General features: G+C 40.1%; 1 protein-coding gene across 1 annotated transcript in view; it reads left to right on the top strand.

The window, feature by feature from the left end:
- Positions 1-25,777, top strand: part of FLT1 (fms related receptor tyrosine kinase 1) — a 111,334-nt gene that overhangs the window by 30,299 nt on the left and 55,258 nt on the right. Inside the window, exons 5-11 of the mRNA XM_050331215.1 lie at positions 1,537-1,699; positions 1,785-1,921; positions 3,453-3,627; positions 5,534-5,651; positions 7,550-7,719; positions 8,132-8,291; positions 22,425-22,539. Of these exons, the coding sequence (XP_050187172.1) occupies positions 1,537-1,699; positions 1,785-1,921; positions 3,453-3,627; positions 5,534-5,651; positions 7,550-7,719; positions 8,132-8,291; positions 22,425-22,539 (1,038 nt within the window). The remainder of the gene's footprint in view (positions 1-1,536; positions 1,700-1,784; positions 1,922-3,452; positions 3,628-5,533; positions 5,652-7,549; positions 7,720-8,131; positions 8,292-22,424; positions 22,540-25,777) is intronic.

Below are 25,777 nucleotides of genomic sequence, written 5' to 3'. Positions count from 1 at the left end.
GTGAGCACCCAGCCACCACCCATGTTCTCATCTGAGACAAATCCTGGTATTTCTACCCTCTGAAAGAGACTTGTTGTAGTATCTTGTTTTATTTTGGTTTTTTTAGAACAGGAATGGCAACAGAGCTCTCAAAAGCCAAAATATTGTTGAATGGTAGCTAGCAGTCTGTAATATAATGGGCTTTACTTTGCAGGGGAGTAGGGGTGGGATGGTGTAACACACACTTCCCTTGTGATTTGTATGCTTATTATAACACATTATCTGCTGTTGTAAAGATAAGGAATTCCACCATGGCATGTTGTGTTCTGTATTTATTGCTCATTTGATTCATCATGCATTTATTTGTTTTGGAATAAATGGCATGAGATGAGTGAATGTGATCTCAAGGGTAGCTTTCAGCATACGGTGAGCAGGCAAGCATCAAGGATGCCACATTTTGGAGAGAAGCTATACCACACAGGAAGGAAGCTGTGCTTCCCCCAGCCTCCAACAGCCACCCATGCTGGCTTTGGCTGTAGGAAGGAGAGGGCTGGTCAACAAATAATTCCTCTGCTCAAATAAAGGGGAAGAAAGAGAGGAGGGGTCATTATATGACTGGTGCACAGTGAGAAGTGATGGGCTGAAAGGTGCTTAGTTGATCCAGGGATCTTTGGTTAGGGCCCTAATTCACTTAAACTCTGCTCTGTGCCATCTTTAAAAATATCTTATTTTTACCATAAAAGCAGGTGTTATCAGAGTAGAGTCACATCCAGGCTTTGTAGCCATGGTTGATCTCTGTGTTACCTAAATGGGGGAATTTATTGCATTAATAACATATAACAAAAAAGCATGAGGTTTTGTCTGATCTTCAATGCCTGTGTCATGCTTTGCCTTTCCAGGGTTTTCTTTATACCTGAATATGGGGCTTAAAGCACAAAGGATTGTAATGTAAAATATAACTTGTACTGGTGACAAAGTGAATGCTTGATCCCACATGGCAGTACTTTATTTTTTTTTACATTGTTTGGACAACATAAATGAGAGATTCATCAAATTGAATCCTGGCAGGAATTTGTTAAAGCCATGAAATGACAGCAAACTAAGTCCATTTGTCACCTCCGTTGAAAAATGTGTATTTGTGTCTCTGTGGTGAAACCAGGATACTTAATTGCAAAGGTTCACGGAGATGAACACTTTAACTGCCAACCAGGAGCCAACAGAATGGCAGCCCAAGTGCTGAAGTTAATGATAGTGTCAATCTATTGTGTCATATAATTACATCCTATACATCCTATACATCCTATAATTACATCCTATTACATCCTATAATGAAATCTTGGCAACAAATACAACATTCACATTTTTCACCCAGATTTTTCCTTTATTTTGTGATGAAAATGTGACTTGAAAAACCTGCATTATTAAATGGCATCCTTTCTGCTTTGATTGGCGTATTTTTAGGGTGCTTTTTTACTCATTCCTTTTTATTAGGATACTTTGATTAGAGAGTAAACATGAGGATGAGTTGTTTTTATGATGCGTGTTTGACACTTCCAGATTCCACGAGAAACCCTAATTCCTGATGGCAAGACAATAATCTGGGACAGCATGAAAGGCTTCAGAATACCTAAGGCAACCTACAAATTCATAGGCCTCCTGAGCTGCGAGACAACCATTGGTGGACACACGTACAGTACAAAGTACCTAACACACCGAGAAAGTATGTAGCATTTGCCACTCCGTGTCTTTCACAAAGCACTCTTCCCTACTGACATTACTAATTTTTCTCTCTTTGTCACATGCAGCCAACACAATTTTTGATGTTCAGTTAAGCACCCCACGCCTTGTCAAGATGCTGAAGGGAGACAGCCTAGCACTTAACTGCACTGTCACCGCAGCCTGGAACACCAGAGTGCAGATGACATGGACTTATCCTGGAGAGGTGAGCACTGTGACTGAAATAAAGAAACCAGAAGTTTCCCACAGATCATGCTGCATCTATCATCATGGGAGGAATTCTGCTTCGGAATGCTTGCCGTGGTTTGCATTCCATCATTTTGACCCTTGCTGACATGTCTCTCTTAAGGTTCCTTTTTTTTTCTTTCTGGTGCTTAATTGAATAAGTAAACATGTTTACACAATGTACTCTGGTTGTATTGCATAATCACAAGCGAACGCTAGAATTGTTTCATGTTTGGGAGCTTCTTTTCGACCTGGTGAAATTATAGAAATTTATCACCCAGTTCCAGGCAGGGACACTCTCTTGTGACAAAAAAGTTTTCAGTGAGGCTGACTTTCTCAACTCATTCATTTGAAAGAGTGGCAGACAGTCAGGCACCCAAGTCGAGCATGTTTAGAAAAGATATTATGATTTAACTAGCCAAAATCTCATTTGGCAAGTGTCACATGCACAGTCCTCTTGTTTTGACAACTACAGGAATGATCTTGAATGTGCTTCTCCACCCCCCCACGTTGGGAGCATCCTCATAAATATTTGTCACTTACAGAATATCTGCCAGGGAGTCCTTGTAAAGCTGATAAGAAATTTGACATTAGCTTAAGGTTTACAACTCCCATTCCTTTCATGTCAGTTTGATTTATGCTGGTGATTCAAGTCAAGATCATTTATTATGTCACTCATTGTGTCTAATTACAAGCTGAAATTATGATTGCATTATATAGGAAAGATTAGTGCAATTATTTATTGTATACTGTAGCCATTTTCCCTGGCATTTTTTCACCTCAGAAGTAAACAACTTAGCAACAAGAAATACTCCAAATATATTATATTGCTCATTGCCGCCTTACCAAACCCTAGCTGGGCACTACACTTGTGAAATTCTGCTTTGTTTTTATTTTTATTTTAACTGAAGAGTCCTTGGTGTTTATAAGCCACCAACAATGTCCTGAGTTAAATAAACTTCAAGGCCAAAGGTTGAGGGGGAGTTGCAGGAAATAACTCCTCAGACTTTCATTATCTTCAGTTCCACCCTGCCATTCCCTTGCCAAATCTAGTCCATTTTCCATCTGTAGCATTTCCAGAATTCTCCCCTTCTTGTGTTAATGTCCTCTTCTCCTATGTGTCTGCTGCCTGTGGCACTGAATCCAGGCACCAAACTATGTGCTGCTCTTCATATCGTGGTTTCAGGAATTTTTAGGAGCAATGCTGGACAATGCAGTGGGGAGCTGGGCATGTTGGTATGGCAGGCTGTACAGAAGGGATGATCTTCCTCTGGAAAGTACTACTGTGGATGCTATTACAACTTTGGTGAAGACAGGGATGAATTCCATGTAATGTCGCATATGTTTTTTTATTGTTGGCCCCCTGGAAATATTAAGCATCTTGTTATTACATGTCTGTGCTGTACAGAGGGGGGTTTTTTTAGGTTATGGTGGCAGTACAGAAAAATAAAAAACAACCACGAAAATTGGCTTGATTAAGCTTTTTGTTGTTAATTTTTTTGCTTTTGCAGACAAGAAGAAGAGGTTCTGTGACGCAGCGAATTGACCAGAAGAATACAGAGGCTAATATTTTTTACAGCATCCTCGTTGTTGACAAAGTGCGTGATATTGATAAAGGGCAGTACACCTGCCACGTGAAGAGCGGGCCGTCGATCAAGGCTGTTAACACAACAGTCATTGTTTATGGTAAGAAGCATTGCAGGTTTATAGAATGCACAATGATCATGTACCAAGGTCAGTCATATGATAGCTTTACATCTTGGCAGAAAGCAGAAGTGAATTTGTAGCATATTCATCACAGGCAGAAAAAGGAAAATAAGGGAGGAAGGGTATTCAGGAGGGAGACCATGTGCCAATTCTTCTGTGACTGTTTTGTATTGTTGCTGGTAGACATGTTAATGTTCCATTTGATCCGTTTTGTCTGCTAAATACAGTGATGACGCTGTCTTCAGTCAGTTCTAGCAGATGCAATCAGTGAAACTACAGTTTTTTGGGGGAAAAAACGTACAGGCTGAATTTAAATAGAAGAATCCCACTCCTCTTGTATGGTGCTTTATGCATTGCTTTCTCTGAAAAATTAAGAAGATGTAGATATCCTAGCTCTACATGGAGCAGGTAGCTCGTAGATCATTCAAAAAAAATGAAAAAGCACAAGATACTACAAATCATTAATATGGTTTTACAGCAGGAACCTTAAACGAGTTCCCTGTGATCTGCCTGGGCCCTCTGTGAAGTCTGGCAATTTCGGCATTATTTCAAAAGTATGTCAATTGTGGCTTTTGTGCATTGGGACTCTAGGAGAATCTACCTTCTTTGTGGCATCTTGTTACAATTAGGACTATGCAGGATCTTTGGAGCACCACTGGTGTTAAAGACCAAGTGACTAGTGGGTGTCTTCTACAATAGATGACTCATGGTCAGAATATTGATTTGTTCATGTTTTCAGTGGTGTATCTTTTCTCTCTCATCTGGAAGTGTGGACTAAGCACTCTGTGTTTTATTCTTAGAGAGTATTTAATTTTCTGTATTTCAGCTCTGGGAGCATAGGATGAGTCATGATACCTACTTACTATGTTTTTAAACACTAAACTGAAGCTGTCAGAAACAGAGTTTTAGATTAAAATTAAAGTTAGAGATACTGGAACTGTTGAAGTCAGCCTGTAAACTCTTATTCACATAAGCAGCCCCATCTATGGGTTACCCATATTAGAAAGAGTCTGTGTGAATAAAGGTTTGCAGAATCATGGTTGTATCTTTATAACATGACTTGTGTAGTTAAACTACTTATTTGTCTTCTGCATGTTATTTTCTATATACGTAGCAAGTGTGAATAAATATTGCACTTGTTTAATAGATATCCACCATCCTCATGCAATTCATAATGTGATTAAATGTTACACTGTAAATTTGATAGGCACTATCATAGGGACATTCAAACGATTTTTCATTTTTGAATCTTTTATTTTGCACAAGTTGGCAGGGGAGGAAGAGATATTTTCCAGTGTACTGTATGAATTTTGTGTTCTATTGCCTCTGGTAAAAGCCATCATCTTGCCAGAGAGTTAGGAGATATGGGCAGAACAACTGAAGATTCTGTCTGTGAAGTGACAAAGATTTGTTTGTTTGAAGAAACAGCTGTTTACCAATGATGCCTTTTTCCTTTGCTGTTTCTCTGAATGTCCCTTAAATCCTCTTTGGCAGAATATTTTCTTTTGGAACATTAATTGATTCTTGGCCTGTAGGAGTGGAAAGGTCATCTGATCATCTAGTTCAGTTTCCCACATACCAAGAACCACTTTATCTCTTATGGCTTTTTTTTCTGGATGAAGCACAATATGAATCTGGCTAGAGCATATCTTCTCCCAGCAGATTCATGCCCTGGGAACTGTATCTCAATTTCTTGTATATTTGTGGTATTCTTTTCTATTTTACAGATCTCTAGGAGGTTAGGCTCTATTCTTGTTGTTGCCATGTGGGAACATCAAAATTATTAGCAATAATTTTTATTTGGATTCCTGTTCTTTTTAGTAGAGCAACTCTTTTTGCAGGAATGAAAATCAGTAATACAGTGTACTTTTTAATTTTGTTTAAGATAAAATGTTCATTAATTTGAAACGTCGAAGAAAAACTGCGCTGGAGGCTGTAGCTGGAAGAAAATCCTATCGCTTGTCAGTGAAAGTGAAGGCATTTCCCTCTCCAGAGGTTATATGGTAGGACAACAGTTACTTTCAAATATACATCCTGGGCCTCTTCTTTGATGAATAGGACCCCTTGAAATGGCACAAACTGGAGGCAATTTGGGAGTTATATTTGAAGTTTCAGGGTTTCCTGGGGTTCTAACAATTTATGAGAACATTATCTCCATTTCGCAAGTGCAAAAAAGGAGATCTGGAAAGTTTAAAGTTGAGATCCTCAAATGTGTTGGATATGTCTCCTCTTGAAATCAGTGGACACTCTACAGCTAAATATCTCTAACAACTTTGACTGAAGTGCCACATTCAGCTTCACTCAGATCTAGATATGAGACCTGAACTTGCTTTTCAGACAGTAAGAGAAAGAAAAGGTTTTCATTAAAATAACGGTTGACTTGAGTCATACAGACAAGGACTATTGGAAAAAAAAAAAAAAAAAGAAAGGAAGTTGGTACTATTTTGTGGTGATTTGTAGGTTGTAGATCTAGTTTAGTGACCGGGGCACTCACTTTGTCTCACGTATACTGTGCTAAGAAATCTTTTGAACAGTTTTTTCTATAATCCAAACTACTTTTATATAAAACAATGTTATCTATTCTTGATCTGAAGTCGTTTTTTGTTTAAATAATTTTAAACACCAGTAGCTCTGGTTCAATTCATTGCACTTTAACAAAGGATCTATGACAAGACTGATTAAGAAAACAAACCATACATACATGAACAGTGAGAATTCATGTTACTCACAGCCAGGAATCACTTTTGCTCCAGAAGTGTTGTTCTGTTTTACAAAACCCTTACATTTATGGCTCCACATGGAAAATTAGGGGGGAAATGTGGTGCTGATGCTAGTGCTTATGGTGTTGATTCTGTTTCTCTTATGGTTGGGCTTATTAACTATATTGACCATTGACATATAGATCCAAAACTTCTGAAATAAAAAAATCTCCAAAGATTCAAAAATTAATTTTAAAATTTTTTATTTATTTATCATTGTGTTATCCAAAACTGTACTGAAAATAGTCTTGGGCAACCTTCTGACCTTGCTTTGTACAGAGGATTAGACTAGACAAAGGTTTTTTGGGCTGTAACTATTCTGTGGTTCTGTAAAATACAGGTACAGTGAAATGCCTAAATCCATAGTCCTTTGGCCAAATTTTTAGTGCTCCTCTAATAATAGTAAGAGTTTTCTGTAAATACTTTTTAAAACCTCTGAATCATTTTGATTAAGTCCATCATCACAGTGAATTGCTGTTGCACTCTTCTACTAACATGATGTTAACCTTCTTGCAACTTATTAAAATGTGGCTTACACTGTATTTTAGACTTTGAAGAAAAATGTTGTGCTTCAGGAATATGTGTGCGAGCAACAGTTAGTACTTTCTATGTTGATTTTCTGTTATCTTTGAAAACATTCACTTGATAGCAGGATATCTGATTCTTAAGTTCTTATCTAATCTACTTACTCTTCCTCTTCCTAAAATCACAGCTGTTCTTAGGCTACTGTAATCCTTTGTCCCAGGATATATTCTTAGGTCATAAAAAAATGGTCAGCATGGGATGATGCAACCTTTATTTCCATGAGTGACTCTTAGCCAGAATGGTTGTCTTCCAGAATAAATGGCAGCAGAAGTATAGACAAATGGGATCTTCAGAGACAGTTACAATTTTCAGCAACTCTCAAATGCCGTAAAGCCCTGTCAGATCCTTAACAATTTTAATATATAGAATAGATTCTCTAAAGTACTTTACAAATATCAGCAATCCTTTTTGAAAGGAGAGGATAAACCTCTAGTAAACAGAACCTCAGACTGTGAATCCTTTCCCAAAGATCGAGAAGGGTTGTGAAATGAAGGAACACAGGCGGTTTAAGCAAAAATAGTTTTCAAAATTTTGATTTCTGGAATCCTGTTAAACAGGTTAAAAGATGGGCTACCTGCTGCTGAAAAATGTGCCCGGTACATAGTTAAAGACTATTCATTAATCATCAAGGATGTTGCTGAGGAAGATGCTGGAAACTACACTATAATATTGAGCATACGACAGTGGAACTTGTCAAAGAATCTTACAGTTACTCTTACAGTAAATGGTAAGTTTACAACCTGTTCCCATGCTTCTCTTGAACATGTAAATGCTGAATTTTCATTCAGCTGGATTGTCATTGATCTTGCACCGGTCAGGACTTTGTGGGTTTTCTTGCTGACTTTCACGGGCCCAAATACAAGCCTCAGATGCAGGGTGGTGGGCTGACCTTTGAGTCAGAAGATGGACACTGGTTTTGATTAGAAGGGTTGCTGTCTTCCCCAGTCACATACTTGTTTCTGATGACTTAAATGTGTTACTAACTCATCATCTGACTTGATTTAGGACTGCTGGATTGTTTCATTCTCCTGGGAAATTTTCTTGTTTACTCACACTGCATGGATGTAGTATTTTTGTGATCACACTATATGTTGGAAATTAGCTAGTTTTAATTGCTTTTCAATTTTTACCCTTTACAGTGAAACCCCAGATATATGAAAATGCTGTGTCATCATTCCCTGATCCCAATCTGTATTTACTGGGCAGCAAACAAGTGCTGACATGCACTGTGTATGGTATTCCTCAGCCTAAAATTACATGGATGTGGTATCCCTGTAAACAAAACCATTATAAAACAAGGTAGGACAACTTCCTTACTTTTATTTAGCATGTCTACCCTTACTATTACTCTTAAATATTTACTTTTTTTTTTTTACAAAAATAAAGCTTGCTATAAATATTGCTTTTAAAGTTTGTATTTAGCCAAATATTTAAGCACATGGTTAACTAAGGGTACTTGCTTTGAGATCAGTGAGAGAATGGACAGCATTTCCTAGAAGCACATGCTATTTTTCCCACTATGCCTTTCTTTGGGATTATGTTAATATCTGTCTTTCTATGCCTTTCTCACCAAGAGGTGGCACCAGCAATCTCTCCTTTTGCTGAAATAGGTATAATCTGAAATTCTCCATTTCTAGGACAGGTAAGGGCTGCATTTCCCCTACCTGGTATGCTACCTTTGAAGGGCAAGTCACAAAATTCTGAGTATTAATTTATTTTTGAAAATAGGTGTAAGAGAAGAGAAATCACATCTTTTAACTAGGGAAATGTTAAGAAAGATGTATATGAAAATTTTCAATCTTTTAGTTTCTTTCAAGAGTTTATACAACTATGCATACTCTGGATTGAAATCCCAGTGCAGCGCTGAAGAAACAGTTGTTTCTGCCTTGGGAGCTGGGGTGGCGCTCATCCATTGTCAGATATTTCCTTCTGTCAACAAACACAGATCTGCACTACAGCACAGGAGAGTATGTCATCAGAAAGAGAAATTAATAACCACAAGCAGGTGTTCAATAATGTGCTAAACTGTAGACTCCATTAAATGTTAATTAGGAGTGTGTTTGAGCAGGTGATCAAAGGAGAAATGTAATTATTTGAATCAGCTATTGGCTCTGTTACAAGGTTGTTTCCAGACTTGATTCCAAATTGCTTGGTAATTGTTCTGTGATATTTTCTTTAACCCTCTTCCCTTCCTTCTCCTTAAAGTACTCACTGAAAAAGCAGTCTGGAGAACACCATTTTTAATGCTTTGCCTAAAAGGAGTGGAATGACTCCCTCTGAATAATACAGTGACAATTAACTATCACAGAAAGGCAGAAATACCCGAGTAATTACATTTTGTCTCCTGCTCCAGGAAGGGAGCGGAGTGGAGTACCTCATCAGCTGGCACACCTTGCTCAGGCTGATGTCTGTGCCAGTTTGGGTGTTCTCCTTGAAGAACTGGAAAACCCTTTAATCCCACCTATTTCATTATACTTTCCTCTTTGTGTGAGGGGAAGTTTGCCTAAGCAACAGATTTAAGGTGCGTGTACCTTGTGCAGCAGATAAAAAACCTCTTTTGTTCTGCCATTACAGCATTTTTCTTATATTTACCTGCCCAGTGTTAGGTTTCCAATACCAAAATGTTGCTCTCCTTGTACCCAAATTGTGCTTATTTCCACGCACATAGGTACCTTGTACCTTCAGTCAATAAACCTCCATAGGTGTATGGTATTCAAGGTGTATGGCAGTAGGGACTCTCAGCAAATTTCTGGGTCCTGTGCCACAGAACAGAGCATCCACTCTAAGTAAAAAGATGCTGTTACTGCAAAGACCATGCACTGCATAGATCTGTTTGCTCCAATATTTTTGTTCTCATCACTTGAGTAGTGTCACCACAAGCTGGAGAATGACGCATAGTGCATGTTAGACGCTTTTATTTTTGAAGGACTGTTGCCTACGACCTCCTTAACAGCAACCGTGAGGTTATACGGCTACTTCTTTCAATTTATTTTCAAAATAGTATTTCTCTTTTAGCAATCTAAAAAAACCTCAATGAATTCCATTGTTTTTGAAAGCAGATATAATTAAATGCTTTGTGATTGATACGATCAATTTTTCTTTCTACCTCACTCCGGCCAGTAAGGGGAGACTGGCCAAACAAAATAATTTCCATAGTTTCCTCATAACAAATTAAAAATAATAATTAAAAAAAGCTGTAAAATTGCTCAACAAATGTGAATTTTTGAAATGTGGAAAGACCAACATTATTAAAATTCTCTGTTCTTTATTTTCTGTTACAATTACCTTGTTTGAACAAACTCTGTTGCCATTAAACAACTTTTTGTTGGCTAGCTACCTAGCTAAATAGATAGATAGGTGGTAAGATTCTCTTCTGATGGTCACACCAACAAGGAAACACAGATGAGTCAAGAAAAACTGTTTGGGGCAAAATGTAATGTTCTGGAGCTTTTTAAATCTTATGCAGAGCTATTAAATTTAGAGATGACAGGCAAAAGACAGTAAAAGATGAAATGAGAAATAAAAGTAAGCAGGGAAAAAAAATTAAAATTAGTCTTTCTTAAATGACTGAGAATCTTCTTCCCCAGGGCTACCTTACTGCAGCTTACTCTGCTACTCTGTAGCAGACACATACATTCCCAGGCTGGCAAGCCCCGAGTTGGTCAGTGGATATAGCAGAGGACAACTGGTGGGACACTTGTCCTGCAGTGTCCACCAGCCTCACTGACCTCTTCTCTACTACTCCAGAGCTGTTCTTTCTGTCCTGGTTTTGGCTCAGGTCGGGTTGTCAGAAGAGGTGTGTGGGGGCCGACAGTTGCAGGACTTGCTGAGGGTCTCCAGAGTGAGATATGCTGGGATCCACCTAAAACACATCAATCTGAGGCTGAAGAACAAGTGTCTACATGCCAGGAACGTGCTTGATGTTAATAGTTCTTGACTTGAATCTCTTCAGCAGATTTGTGTTTATCTTAAACTAGCCTGGCAGAGATTGCCAAGAAAGGCATGTGGGATACTGCTATTGCTCAGCAGTTATGCAGTGCTGTTTGGGGCCAGTTTCTCTATGGACATTTCTATGTGGGCAGTTCAAGAGAGATCTTTGGGATCTGCCCCAGGTTTGACTGATCTGCCCCTCAGAAACTGCAAACAGATGCCACACTGAAATTTTACCATAGGTGTTCCAACTCCCCCATCACCGTGACGCATCCCTCTCTCCTTGAGCTATCAGTTTGGTTTAGCTTTAAACTGAATACCAGATTATTATTTAACAATCCTGCCATCACATCAGTCTGTGTTTTTTTGGCCTTTGGGTTTTTTCTCTGTGTGTGTATGCTTGAGGGAGAGAGAAACATAATGGTATTGTGAAGTTGCCTACAAAAACAAAGTCATAGGTAAAACTAGTACATGATTCTCTGCCTTCCTGACTATAGTGTCAGGATATATGAACTCTTCTTGGTAAAACCACCTAATGCTGGGTTTGGAGATGAAGGGCTGAACACATGAAGCTGAGGACAGAAGTATGTAGCAGAGACCAGGACTATGCAGCAATGCTGAAGCTGGTACTGTTGCCAAAGAGCTAATTTCAGGAAACCACAACATTTGCAGTGCTCTGATGTGTGAGGGTCCTCATTGAAATCACTATTGATTTAACACAGAGTGATAAGAAGGAAATATCACCTCCCTTGGAGACTTATCTGCAGCGTAAAGGCAGGGTCACATGAATGACTTTCCATAAAAATAGCTTTGTATAGAATTTCTATCGAAATAACTCTCCAGCACTGCAGAGGGAGGAAGAGGAGCATCTCTGGGAGGAAAAAAGGTAGGCATCTTCCTTGAAACTTCTGCAGACATACAGAAAGATTGAAACTACCATAATGACATTGCACGGCCAGACTCCCACTGGCTTCAGTGAAAGAGGAGGCAGGCCATGTGTGCATAGCAGTCTAATTGCATTTCTGCGTTGTTTATGTCAGTGTATTAATAAGGGATTGAAATGCAGAATCATTAGGATATGCTTGGATAGATGATCAGGGGAAACCAGATTTGGAACATCAGTGAGGTATGTGAAATGAACAAGTAAAGAACAAATGTTAATTGTACTTAATTAGAAATGTACTGAACCACCCAAATTTAATTGTTGTATGTCTGCAAACATTGATGCCCATTAGTTTGTCCACAGTGACTGGTTTTGTTCCCTGTGCCACCTTCTATTTTCAGGAAGGGAAAGTTTGAATCCTTAGAGCTGGTAAAAGTAGGTCAAATGCCATTAATAAACAGGTAGTTCTAAAATGCCTTTGTTTCATTTGACATGTGGCTACATCCTCAACTCTAAATTCACACTGGCTGAGGATCTGACTGGTGGCCTTTGTGCCATCCACCCTGTGCTACAAGAAATCTTCTTACAGCAGTCTAGTAATGTAAAGGTACTTACGGGTACACCAAAAAATTAGACTTACTATTCCCTTATTTTACTGCATTGTAGCAGCAGGGACTTGCAGGGAATTTAAAACCAAAAGAACACTGGGGAAATAGATTAGTGTAAAAAAAAAAAACAAACTGTGGTTTTTTACATATCTTTCAAAAAATGCAGACGAACTTCCATGACTGTACATTGTAGCAGCACAGACTGGCAGGGAATTTGAAACCAAAAGAAAGAGAGGAGTGAAATAGCATCTGATCTGCTTCAGCCTGAACAAGCCATGCTGAAGTATCTCATTCTGCACCTTCCACTGGGACCCAAAACTTCAATGCTTGCTTGGGAACACATTCTTTCCTCTGAAAATAACTAGTAGGGCTGTATCCTTGTCTTCAGTCAGTATTACTGATTATCAGGATTTAAAAATATTTTGTACTATTTTGCTTGCAAAATGCCATATGAATCAGACCTGGCACATACATATGGTTACATAAGCTTAACAAATACATGTATTCTACACCAAGTACAGTTTGCCCCAGTCTGTCCTCAGGGTAACATGCTGATGGATTTATTTTGCAAGCCAGAAATTACTTCCTTGTGGGTCTTAGTTAAACCAGAACCTTAAGCTTTCAAATTTTGAAATTTCTTGTTTTCAAATCACTTTAAATCAAATTTAAACAAACAAACAAACAGACAAAAGTTAAACCAAAGAGCGTTGTATTTTTTGTCACTGTTTAAGCTTGAAACATAAGAACTACAGCAAGATCCAGGTGGTCAGGGATGCTCTGCTTAGTTTCACACTTTTATTCTCACTCTCCTATGGTTTTGTTTTTACTTGTCCTCCGTTTTTTTTTCCTCCTAGTTTCTTTTTTTTTTTCTCTTGTTGCTTTCACAGGATGGTCTCTTGGCTTGACTATGTGCAGTCTGACACCCAGTCTTAGGGAAAAACACATAAGGGTCACACAGATCGTGGGATGTTACTGATTGATCTTTTACTCCCTGTGGCCCAGCCCATAGAATATACAATGTGTGACAGGCTGTACATGGGGACTGCACGACGTGAGCGAGGCCCCGCACGCTGGCGGTGTCCGAACCAGTGGGGCGTCCCAGCCCGTAGCCAGAAACCTGCTCCTGCACTAGCAGGGGCTCCAGGCCAAAGGAAGGCACCAGGTCAAACTCTGTGTGTGCTTAGGAGTGATTATGAATGGAGTACTATTACTGGATCAAGTACACCTTTTACAAAAATATACAAACTTGAGTTAGCATCCTTTTTCCTTTTATGTGTATGCCTTTCAAAAAGCCTTTGCAGAAGGCTTTGAACAGATATGCCGTGTGAGGTTAGATCGTGCTCAGAAAAAAAATACTCTGTTAAAAAATAGAAAACAGAGGTTAAGAGGGAACAACCAGTTCTTGCAGCGTAGGGAGGCGACCAGTGAAGTTTCTCAGGAGCTGGTGCTGGGGTCTGTACTTGTCAACATGTTCAGAAATAACCTGTAAAAGGTGGTAAGGACGTGACAGAGTCTGCTGATGATACTGAGTTATTCAGATTTGTAAGGATGAGGGGCTGATTGCGAAGAAATGCAGAACTGTATGAATCTGGGTATCCAAGTGATAAAGTGGGAGAGTGAAATTCACTTAAGATAAATGTGCATGATATACACAGGGGAAAAAAAATCTGCTTTTGTACGTAAGACATATGCAGAAAGGCTGTTGGCTGGTCCTTACTACCAAAAAGAGGGATCTGGGTGTGATAGATGTGTTTGTGAAAGTGATCACCATCATGAGCAGTCCAAAAAGCAAATCAAGTGTTAGGAATTATGAGGAAAGAAATAAAGACCTAAATAGAGAACACCATGATAAGTCCACAAATTCATAAATTGCCAACTTCTTTTATACTATCAGCATTTCTGATCCTTTCATTTCAAAGGATGCACCAAACTGGGAGGCACATCAGGAGTGGCATCAAAAAGGGTTAAAGGAATCTCATGGAATGAGAGGAATGTGTGTGTGAGAGAGGAGTGAGGAAGAAGGTCAAGCCTCTGCAGACCAAAAAAGAGGTGCCTTGGGGGCTACAAGATAGAGATCTACAAATCTGTGAAGGACACACATGTCTGAGAAGCAACTGTGTATGTCCTTTCCAGTTCAAGAAGTAGGGACCATTAAATGCAGACAAGAAGAGCAGAATTTGGAACAGAAAGAGGATATAGCTCTTCATGCAGTGAATAACCTGCCTGTGATACTCCTCGCCAGAGGATTTGAAAAGTTTGCACAAAGTTTTGGAAGAGAAATCCACTGAAGTGTAGAAACAGTCTTCATTGCAGGGAGTTCCTGAGCTGACAATAATTGGTGACTGGGGGAGTATTAGGAGGAAGTATCTGAAGTTAGTCCTGCTCTTACTCATCCCCAACCATCTGCACATGGTCATTGTTGGGACAGGATATGGGGTAGATGGATTCTTGGTCTTACATCCATGTCTGTCAGTATTTTCTCTTCCTGTTTTCCCTCTAATCAACTCCCCTCTCTCCTTAAAAATGTTTCCCTCCATTCTTTCTCATCCCTTCCTTGTTTTCTGCCTGCACTTCCAGTCCCTCACTCCAGTCAGCCCAGAGCTGCTCTCAGATCCCTACTTGGAGTGAAGCTGAATACAAATCATCTTGAAAAACACAACCTCAGTGCAGCAATAGCTCCTTCATCTCCTTTTTTAATCACTGGAAAATGGAAAGGGTGTGAGTTGTGCCTCCAGCTTGTCAGCAAGACAGGGAGTAATAGGTTAGTAAAGTGTTACTCCTTTCTACAACCAAGAGGATCCAGTCGACTCAGCAAAGGAAAGGAAGGGAATTTTGACACTGTGAGAAGGAAGGTGTTGTAGATACATGGATCTTGAAGGTTATGGATGTAGGGTTATGTCTAGAAGTTGAGTGAGCTATCAAAAGTGAGTTGTGCATGAACTTATGCTAGAAGGGTCTGAATGGTATCCTGGACTTTATATAGAGAGAGCATAAATTTGAAATAAAAAAAATAGAGTGGACACTGTACGTAGAGGTTTCGTGGACTTTAGGATTCTGACTGTTCAGCCAAATCACAAGACCCTCTTTCTTGCAGTACTACACACTATTAAAATCAGACATATTTTTCCCCAGAAAGAAATTGCAGGTGCTTGTGAAAATCTCAGGCTTTGAGTGATAATTCTATAGTTCCAACCAACATCCAGCTCTTCTGTGGAGGACACAATTGTTACTTTTGGACAGAGAAAGTGAAGGCTGAGTCCCAGTGATTGCATGGGACATGAGAGTGATTATAGTCTAGTAAGGGAGGGAAGGGAAGTGGATAACAAGGAAGGAAGGAAGGTAGATTTGGCTGAAATATGATGGTAATTTGTGTCCACGAAGTATGTTAAGCAGTGTGAATCCAGAAAATGAAGGTCAAGGAGCAAAATATACTTATCTGATAAGACAAAGTGAGAAAATTTCAGGTAATCTCAGGATGTACAGACACCTGAAGAACGACTTTCAAATGGTGTTATGTTCCCTAATGGCCAGGGGTCTCAAGTGTTGGGAAAGAAATTGGAAACAAAACAGGGCTTTTTGTGACCCAATTTTTTTTTCCATTTTTTGTTGTAAGTAGGTGGTGTTGCAGGGTGCTCAGGTGTGCAGATATAGAAGTGATTTATTTCCAGTGAAAATGTGAGCATGGCCTGATGAAGGGTTGAAAGGGTTACCTACCTGGAGTAGGTAACACTGCTGCTGATCTTAGTGCTTCTTTTGAGATAGCTCAAATCAATCATCTTGCCATGGAAGTATATCAGAATAGTTCAGGGCAAGTCGTAATATTTGGAAAGGATGAGTATGAAAAGGCATCACTATCTTGTTATCAGTTTGCATGTAGATAATAACAAGAAAACAGTGTGCAGTTATCAAATATTTCCCTTTTTGATAGAGCCATGGAAATATACAGCATATGCCATATAACTACTGTTTTCAAAGATGTTGACCAGGAGTATGAGGCATTTGGGACATCAGGGATCTCCCCTAGAGAATATACTTACTCACCAGATATCCTCCTCAGTGGGGAAACAGATCATCCTATGAAGCAGAAGAAAACCCTCAGTCCTCCCTCTGGCAAATAAGCAGTACAGCCTAATGCACAGAGGCCACTTAGAAATTCTCCAGCCACCCCCCAGCCTGTCAGTGAATAGTTTCTCAGCACGGTATCCTTGGTCACAAGTTGCACCTACTCTGGAGACAAAGGCTGGGGAGTGGCAGTGGGGAGTTGCTGCACTCTGAGAGTCATGAGTGTATCTGAAGTGAGATGTGCTGGTGATACCCCATTTGCTCTTGGTAGGCAAGTGTTGATACTGTGATGGGAAGAAATAGAGACCAATGACAGTGGGAGCAGAGAGGAGAAGGAGTCGTGCAAGGGAGGAATATGCACCACTTTCACTAGGATTTCTTGTTTGGTGTTCCTTGCTAACTTCCTAAATAAATATAAATAAACAAATAAACAATATACAGTGAAAAATACATCAAGTTCCTACCATTTGTAGATTTTCTCCTAGCCCCACTAAACCCCATATTGGGGAAGGTACTTGAGATGAGCTCCCAACTGCGGTTTTGCCACCAAATGCAGTGGGGCTCGTATTTCAGTCTCTAACTGATTGGTTTTGATCTAGAGCAGGAACACTTGGACCAAAGCTTCTGAGAATCACAGACTCACATGCACAGACAAAACTGGCAGGGGGCCAGCAGATGTTCTCCCCGTCCCCCCTATAAAGCACGTTTCACAAACTGTGCATGATCCCTGCTACTATTTTTCCTCTCTGTTTCCTCCTTCAAATTGACTCAGTATTCCCAGGGACACGTGGCTACACCAGCCCTGTGCTACCAATTGCACAGCGCTGGATGCTGAGGCACAGAGCTGGCGAGGCCCATGTCATTCAGATTTTTTTGATAACTTCCAAATGAAAAGCAGTTCCTATGTATTCTTTACAATTCCAGGAATTCCCAGGGTTCCTGTCTTAAGTTAGTGTTGTCACCATTGCTTCTTGAAAGATGTGAGTCAGCCCAACTGGGATTTGTAGTAACATTGCCCCGATACTGCTAGGAATAGATTGGTGCTCTTAAAAAAAAAAAAAAAATGGTGCTGAAAAAAGTACTGTGACTGCCATTAATCACTCTAAAAAATGCGCAGCATTACTGACAGGATGGCTTCCTCTCGCTCCTAGTACTGGTGCAATTGACAAATACTACCAACTGACAAGCAAGCACCACCTCAGTGATTGAGGCTTCCAGAGGCTTTGCCAAGAGGAATGCTTAGAGAGTTGAATGCGATGTTACAGGAGGTAACGATTGCAATGGCCTCTGGAATCATGCAGGAGGAATTGGGAGGGAGGAACTGGGAAGACAAGGACATAGAGATGATTATTTTTCCAACTGCTCTGGGGAATAATGCTCTTCCACTGGTATTTGTCATTGCAGTGCAAACTGCAGTGCTGTCTTCAGGATGGGGAAGATGTGTCTGGTTAGGCTGGATGTGGGGCCAATTTAGAACTGACTGTCATACTCGAGGTCACATCAGTCCTGTGAATAATTGGGCAAATCGCTTACCTCAGCTCCTACGCTCTGCTATAAATCACTGGGGTGACAACAGAACAGCTTTTCTTCTGAGACAAGTAGTTTAATCAGCACGACTTTAGCTTGGAGCTGGTTTGTAGTTAGTTTTCAGTGAAATACATCAAGATGACATGAAGTACACTCTTACCCTGGAAACTTTTCCCCGTTGATAGTTATAAATACACCACACTATTGTGCTTGGCATGCTGTATACTAATAGAGGTGAGGGCTCTGAAACTCATTAGGAAAGGGAACGGGCCACTGAGCAGAGCGAGGACAGTGTGAAGCGAAGGTTGATCACCACAGCCTTGTCCAGAATAAGCCATGGGAGTTTTCTTATCTCGCTTTGGCAGGAGGTGCTGCTAGCTTCCTGTGCGAAATCAGGAGCATATGCAGCTTTCCTCTTGTTGTTTGGCTTCCTCCGCTACACAAGACGGTTCCCAGCACTGTGATTATCTTTGCATCTTCAAACATGGCACACTCTGCTTCCTCAAGGGCTTGATGTATTCTTGAGAAGCAGGCTGGCTCCCCTCCCCCAGGCCACTTCTCCAGGGCCCCTGCCGGTGCCAGCTCCGCACATCACAAACCCTTTATAAAGCTGGACTTAACTTCTGGTTGCATAAACCACCCCCAGCCTTTCCAAAGTCATGTAAATTCCTGAAGCTGCTGGTGATGAGCGGGTCTGATGGCAGAACTCGCCCTGCACCACAGGCAGAGCCGCTCTCACCCTTCTTTCCCCCTGTGCTGGGCTTCTCTTGAAACCCGACAGAGAATCAGCAGCTCCTGTTTTTCCGAAGGAGCAGCGTTTTTCTCAGACGCATGCCTGTGCGGGCGGGGGTGGGTGCGGGTGGACAACAGCAAATGTGCACGCCAGCACGCATGCAGGCACACGGGGAAAACTGCTTAGGCTGTGAAAAACCTGATTGCTCTGCTCAACTAAGAAAGCAGAGCCCGATTACCTTGCTCTAAAGTTGCATAATGTTTATAAGCATAGGTTTGTACACATCCCTATTAACATTTTTTACGTGGGATCTCTGCATATGCAGAGTTGCTCCCACGAAGTAGGCACATGAAAGGGTCTGTAGGGAAACAGGTGAAAGAAATGCTTAGAAATGTACTGGCGGATATCGGCTTGTTTATCAAACTCTGTGCACACTACGTGCTTGTTCATTAACCTGGTGGTAACCCTGCTGTAAGATTTCCTGAAGATGCAAAGCAACGAGGCTCATCCCAAAACAAAACATTTCAGGAATTCATATGCTCTGGAGATATCTGGCGTAATATTCAAATATCTGAATTTCAGTGGGATTTTCCTGGAAACACAGGCAGTTCTTGCTAAAAATGAGATACCCTTGCTATTTTATTGAGTGGAGATTTTGACGTAGTTTGCAATTTCTTTAAAAAAGTAGAAAAATATGCAGCTGATGTTATCTGAGGACACATGCAATGAAACATCAATTGAGTTAATGGGAAGATGATTGTTTGTTTAGGTTCCAGCCAGCATAGATATTTGTGTTTTCATTTTTCTCTCTTTCTCTCCAAGCATCTGTACTTAACACAAACATTTGGTTTGATGACTACATCTAGGTTCAGCAGAGCCTTTTCTCTTTCTGTTACAAAACTCCCATTGTTAGAAGAGGTTAGGTTAAGAGGCAGGACTCTTAATTACTCCCATTTGTCCCTTCCCCGTCTCTACCTGATGCTGCTGGCTTAGGCAGTGTCTTTCACATGGCACCCCTGGCAGCAGCAAGAGGCAGGATGCCTTGCAGTATTAACCTGAGCAACCAGGTAAGAAAAGTGCTCATAGCTTGTGTGCTACTCCTAAAGCTACGTTAGTGTATTTGAGGTTAAAATGAAGGCATTTGGCAGCTGATGAGAGAAAGCATCTGGTTCTACATCCAAAAGGATGAGTTTGAGTCTAGGACTAGACTCAAACTGCCTGGCAGCCATGCTGCAGCTGATCTGTAAACGTTTGGTAATCCAGCAATCTGTAGAGCTATTCATGTCTCCAACTGTGTACTGGTGGTTGATGGATATAGTACTCTCAGCTTGACTGTGACTCCTCTTTTATTAAAACCATGGGCAACAGCTATGAAGTGTATTTGAGTTTCTACTATAATTGCAGTAGTAGTCAGAAGTTTAGATGTAGAATGGTATGGGAAGTTAGTAGAGTTCACAGATGTACCTCTGGGGCTAATATTTCATTTAGCATTTTACATGTCTTGTTATTGTGATGTTATTGTAGTTATGATGGTGTTTGTTTTATGGTATTAATGAGTAATCAGCACCTCACTGTGCTAAGCATCAACAAAGATGTAACATTGTCCTCATACCTAAGACATTGCAACCCAAATATATATAGTCTTCTTAAGGAATTATGAGGAAGAGTATAATAATAGTAACTAAGTCTGGAGGCTACAGAAGTGCAAGAAAGAAAATTGGAGGTGCTTTTTAGAGATGCACAAGCAGCTTCTGAATATGCATATTCTTCTTTACCAAAATATATGTCTCTGTAAGGACTTTTATGGTAAAGAGTACAAAATTTCAGCATTTTAACAAAGAAATATAAATGCATTCTGTGGGGGAAAAAAAATTGGGAGGTACTTTTAGTATATGTCAAGTGAGGTTTTGGTGCGTCCGTTTTCCTGTACAGATTGCATCCAGTCACAGGGATGTGCTTTTGATACTTCCTGTTTGTGTGCCTACAGTACTGGCATCACAAAATGAGTTCTGATATCAACTATGGCATGGAAATGTTACCAACTTACCAAAATTATCACGTCTTCTGTGTTTTAGTCTTGCTAGAGATCCAGACTTCTTGGAGCATTAAATGTGCAAAGTAAATGACATCTTCCTTTCTGAATAATTTTTAACCATATTTTCCCATTAGAATGCATCAAGTGCCTTTATTATTGCAACACTAGCCTCAACAGTCATATATTACAAGCTGGCTTTTAAACCAGAGTCTGAAAGAAAAAGTAATGTTGATAGGGCTTTTCTGCCATGCTATTGCTCCCTGACCTCTTTCCGTGCTTGAATCTCCATGGCCTTCTCCTGGGTTTTTTTGGCCTTTTCAATGCACTGATCCTCTCAATGCATGTGGTGAAATTGGGGCAGACAATCCCTTGCTACAGCCCAAGTTAGATTCCATGTCATCATTTCTTTAAGCTGTAATACCTGCTAAGGCACTGGCCAGTTTGACAGAAAGCTGCAAAATTAAAAACAAGCATGTAAAGTTATTGTACTATTGATATTCTAAACAACACAAAATTTAAACAAAGTGCACAGTTGGCTGAAAGGAAATGAATTTCATTCTTTGGTCAGGATTGCATCACATTTTGTTATCCAGTCACTGGGCATTACAGTTCATTTCTCTAAACAACTGTTATACGTGTCAGAACTATTTGATTACAGATACTACAGTCATTGGCTTTCAAATCCATGGAAGATCAAAGGAAATGTGAAAGTGGTTCACCTGGCTGAAGGGTTAGTCTCTGCCAATGGAACTAGAATTGAACAAGCAACAACTTAATTTTCAATGAAAAGCTAGACTAGATACTCTCAAAGAAGAACAGGGTCAGACAACATTTAAGAAACATTCCACTGTGTTTATTTCCATGTGTACTTTGAGAAACAAATTAGCTCTACCGTGACCACACCTGAATGTTTTGATTAGAAGCCAATTTGTTGCATAAGGCAAAAATATTTTTTCTCTGGGACTTCCATTCGTTAAGATGACTTTGATTTTTTCCTAGTTAAATTATCATTTAAATCCCCTTGTCATTTAGTTTTGTTTAACTTTGTTTTGTTAATTTGCAAGATTATGCTCATTTTTACTGTGTGTCTTGTAATCATTGAGCCTTAGTATTGATATTTTACCATTTTGAAAATTGAACTAAAGAAAATATTCTAAAATGACTACCAGTGTCATATCTCATTATAACAAAAAGAACCTGCAAATAGTAAATCAGCATCCAATACATTATGATTCCATAAAGTATTGAACAAAATATAATTTGTCTTAAATTAAAGGCTAAAAGGAGTATGAACTCACATTTTAAGCCAACATTGAATCATGGTGATGTCTAAAAACAAGAGCATTGGAAATAGGATGTTGGTCTTGCACAGCCCTATGTTTGGGCTCTGACTGTAAATTCTGACCTCCTGGTCCACAGTGGATTAAATGTGAACACTGATTCCAGAGAGCTAATATTCAAGGAGGGACTGTGGAAGTGGGTCCAATTATTGGGCTCCAAACCTCAACATTTAATGAAAAATAACTATACTTACCTGGCCATCACAGCACCCACAGTTTCCCTGACTTATCACTGTTTTCACAACAATTGTTTTTTCTTATGTGTTGAATTTCTACCACTGAATTAATAAAATTTTGATTATTGTTGTCTTCAGGCACGGCTTTTGTTTTTATACTGAGGGATCTTTCATCGTGAAAGCTGGCAGCAACATAGGAAACAGGATCCAGAGCATCACTGAGCGAACGGCTGTAATAGAGGGCAAAAATAAGGTATGATTCCTAGGAGCAGGTAACCTTTCTGTGTGAGAGCATGTGTTAAAGAGCCACTGTGAGATGCTATCGAGGTAACAGTGAAGAAGCCAGTGTTTTTATGTTGTTTTGATTTGAAAATCTGCATATATGCAGATAACTTTCATACTTGGTATTTATTTGCTGAGGTGCAGAGATGCATTTATTTCTACAGACAGTTGTATTAAGATAAGTGACGTGCCAAGAGAGTGTACCAGTGGGTTTCACTATAACTGGTCTCTTAGACATGGTGTGTAGTATCTGGGGCTACCTCAGGAGCACAGGGGCAGGGTTCCAGGCCATCTTTGAGTAATGTTGTGCAATTGCACAATTTCGTTTTGTTTTTCCTATGAGAATTAAACAATTTACTCTCACTAGAGTTTATTCACAGATGTGGTCCTAGATGATTAGATGACCAAGTCTTTTCTGGAATAAAAAATTTAAGGAGCCAAATGAATCCAGATTAGAGAAACAAAGTTTGAGAGAGATCTCAGAGAGAGCAAGGATTCATCCTTGGGATTCATCCCAGTGATATTAACCATCTAAATGTTAAGTGTCTTGTCTAGGTGAAGCATTCGTTTATGGGCCATGGGGAGATGTACACAATTCTGAAGGGCATGTGGCCCTGTAGTCTGTTGGTAGCTAATGTAAGAGAGAAAGCCAATCAGATTAACTTGCCAGGGGCTGAGGAGGATTGCCCATCAGTTAAAGCCTTCAAATCAAGGATGTCCTAGATCAGCTGCACTTCCCTGGCTTAGACATGAGACTGATTTGGTATGGTTGGGTAGCCTGTGCTAGGAGCTGCTAAGACAAAGACGCACAATGCCATCCATGCCACTGTCACAGCATCTGTTTTCACAGGCTTGTTTAGTTTGTGGCAATAATGTCTGAATAGATTATAAATTTCAAAGCCTATCTTTCTCTAGGCCGGTCATTTTTAAGGCCACCAAAATGCGTTTTGTGATTCTAAAGGTGCTGGGGTTATAGGTCTCTTCTCCTTGATGGCTGCCTTCAGTCTTCAGCATATGAAAATGTGTATAAACTGTAATTATTCTCATGTTAGGGCCCTTTCACACACTGCAGAACAAAGAGGGTTTTACATGCAGCCAAGAATCAGATCTGGGACTGCATTTTCCCCTGCTGTTATATTATTTAGAAAGTACCACAGGTGTTCATGGCACTGTTCCAGTGCATGGGAATGGGCTGGATCTCAGTGAGGCATTTGCTCTATTTAGCTGTCCAGCTCTACGTGCTTAAAGATCAAGGCAAAGATGGAAGCAAACAGCTTCCTAGGGTAGACTGTCGTAGGAAAGCACATGAAAAATGTGACATAAGGAGGGATTTGAAGGAGGAAAGGGAAATCATTTCAGGCACAGGAAGATACAGTCTATTCCAAAGGGGGAATGATGAACAAGGTGATAAGAACCAGTTATTTTCCAGAAGAAATATAGCTGTGCTATGGATGAAATCCTACCTGCTCAAAGGGTGCAGAAGGAACTGTCTAATGATCAGATGTCATTCTTCTTGTGTGCCATGTATTTTGGAGACAATGTAAGAGGAGTGGCTGAAATGTCAAAGCAACTTCCAGTCAACAGCGAGTAAATTCCTCCCTAGAGGAAGATGCTAATAATGGGTCCTTGCGGCAGAACTGCTGGGTTTGTTTGAAGTCTTTGGCAAACAGCCCTTTTTGAAAAATGGGCCCAGAAATGAATCAAGGAATGGTCTCTGCACAGAAAATTTTGCACTGAAACTTATTGGTTCTCTTTGGTATTCCTTGTCTTCTTACTGTTTAGTTCAACCAAGAAAGTTCTATCTTGCTTTACCTTATTCCTCCTGGTCCCTATGGGAAGGGGAGCATCAGCAAAACAGTCTCTTTACTCAGCTTTTTCACAGCCTTTCTGAAGTTTCTCTATTTTTGCTTCTCTTCCGTAGCTTTTCAAGCACAGCTGGATTGCTATTGTAAAGTAGAAAATGCTCTCTAAGCCCAGGTTCCTGGCCAGGCTGAGAGTTGCATGATTTGTGCACACACAGCTGCTCTGGAGCATCCAGGATTATTTTCTTAAATCCGTGGGAGTCTATGACTTTTCATTCTTTGCAGCCCAGGAGTCATTCTTAGTCTCCCAGAGCGAATTCAGAGAGACACAGTCCAAACAGAACCCTTCCTCATCTGCTGCAATATTGTAAGCTGTTAATAGCACTGAGCTCACTGAATGCAGCACGTCATCACAAGTGTCTGGGTCTGATGGACTGCTGTGAGCAGTTCTGCTACTGCAAGCAGCTGTGAACAGCTCTCTGAGGCACTTCCACATTAGTGGTGCCCTGCAATCTGAACAGAGTGTCTACGCCACATTCACACCCCCACACAGCAAGCACAGTAGAAACAATCTCAAAGCTCAATGGAAATGACAAAGATGTGGGAGTCAAAGGGGTAGGAAATGGATGAAGAAACTGAAATAGGCTGCACATTTGGGTTAGTATGAAAGGAGAAATGAGGGTGGTCACAGGATGAGATTACTGTAAGCAAGGGAAGAGATGAAAAAGGAATTATCAAAAGGTTTCTTTAGCAATCAAAGTAGCTGTTTTCACCTTCTTAAAGACTTTGTGCCAGTTCCACACATTTTCTGTATGTGCAACACCTGAGTGCCTCCAGTTTATTCTTTTCTGCGGTTAGTTGTTTGTTTCTCTGTGGTTATCAGGGTAGCCACAAGTATATTTTAAAGTTAGAAAAACCTCAAACCCTGTGTCTGTGCAGTTAAAGTAGTGCAGGAAGCCTGCGCTACATTATTCTTCTGATGACAGAGAAACCGTGACAACAGTGTTTTAGTAACATTTCCGCTGAAGCCTCTCTAAAAGGACATTGAGAAACTCGAGTGGTATAATGGAAGAACTATGTAACATAAGCCGTAATACTTAATCATAACACAACACTTGAAGTGATTTGAGCTGGTTACCAGGAAGGCCTAGACTAAAACCATCACACCCCACCCAAAGTTTTAATTCTCATTTTGCTGGACATTTCAGTCACTTCCTACAAAGTTGCGCTATTCTTAGGCTTATCGTGTAAACAGGTCACAGACACTCTCCTGTCATTCAGCTACTAAAACCCATCAGTTCTCAGTGTTCCCAGCTAAAGTTAACTGCTATGTATAACTGAGGGTTAATACTGATTATTATTCTTTGCGTGGTCAGTGTTCATTAAAATGTCAATCTGCGAATGACC

Source organism: Myiozetetes cayanensis, unplaced genomic scaffold, assembly GCF_022539395.1.
Source record: "Myiozetetes cayanensis isolate MyiCay16 unplaced genomic scaffold, myiCay2020 scf5-8, whole genome shotgun sequence".
NCBI classification, from domain to species: domain Eukaryota; kingdom Metazoa; phylum Chordata; class Aves; order Passeriformes; family Tyrannidae; genus Myiozetetes; species Myiozetetes cayanensis.
The sequence above is the reverse complement of the archived record's forward strand: the minus strand, read 5'-3'. Positions and strand labels throughout refer to the sequence as shown.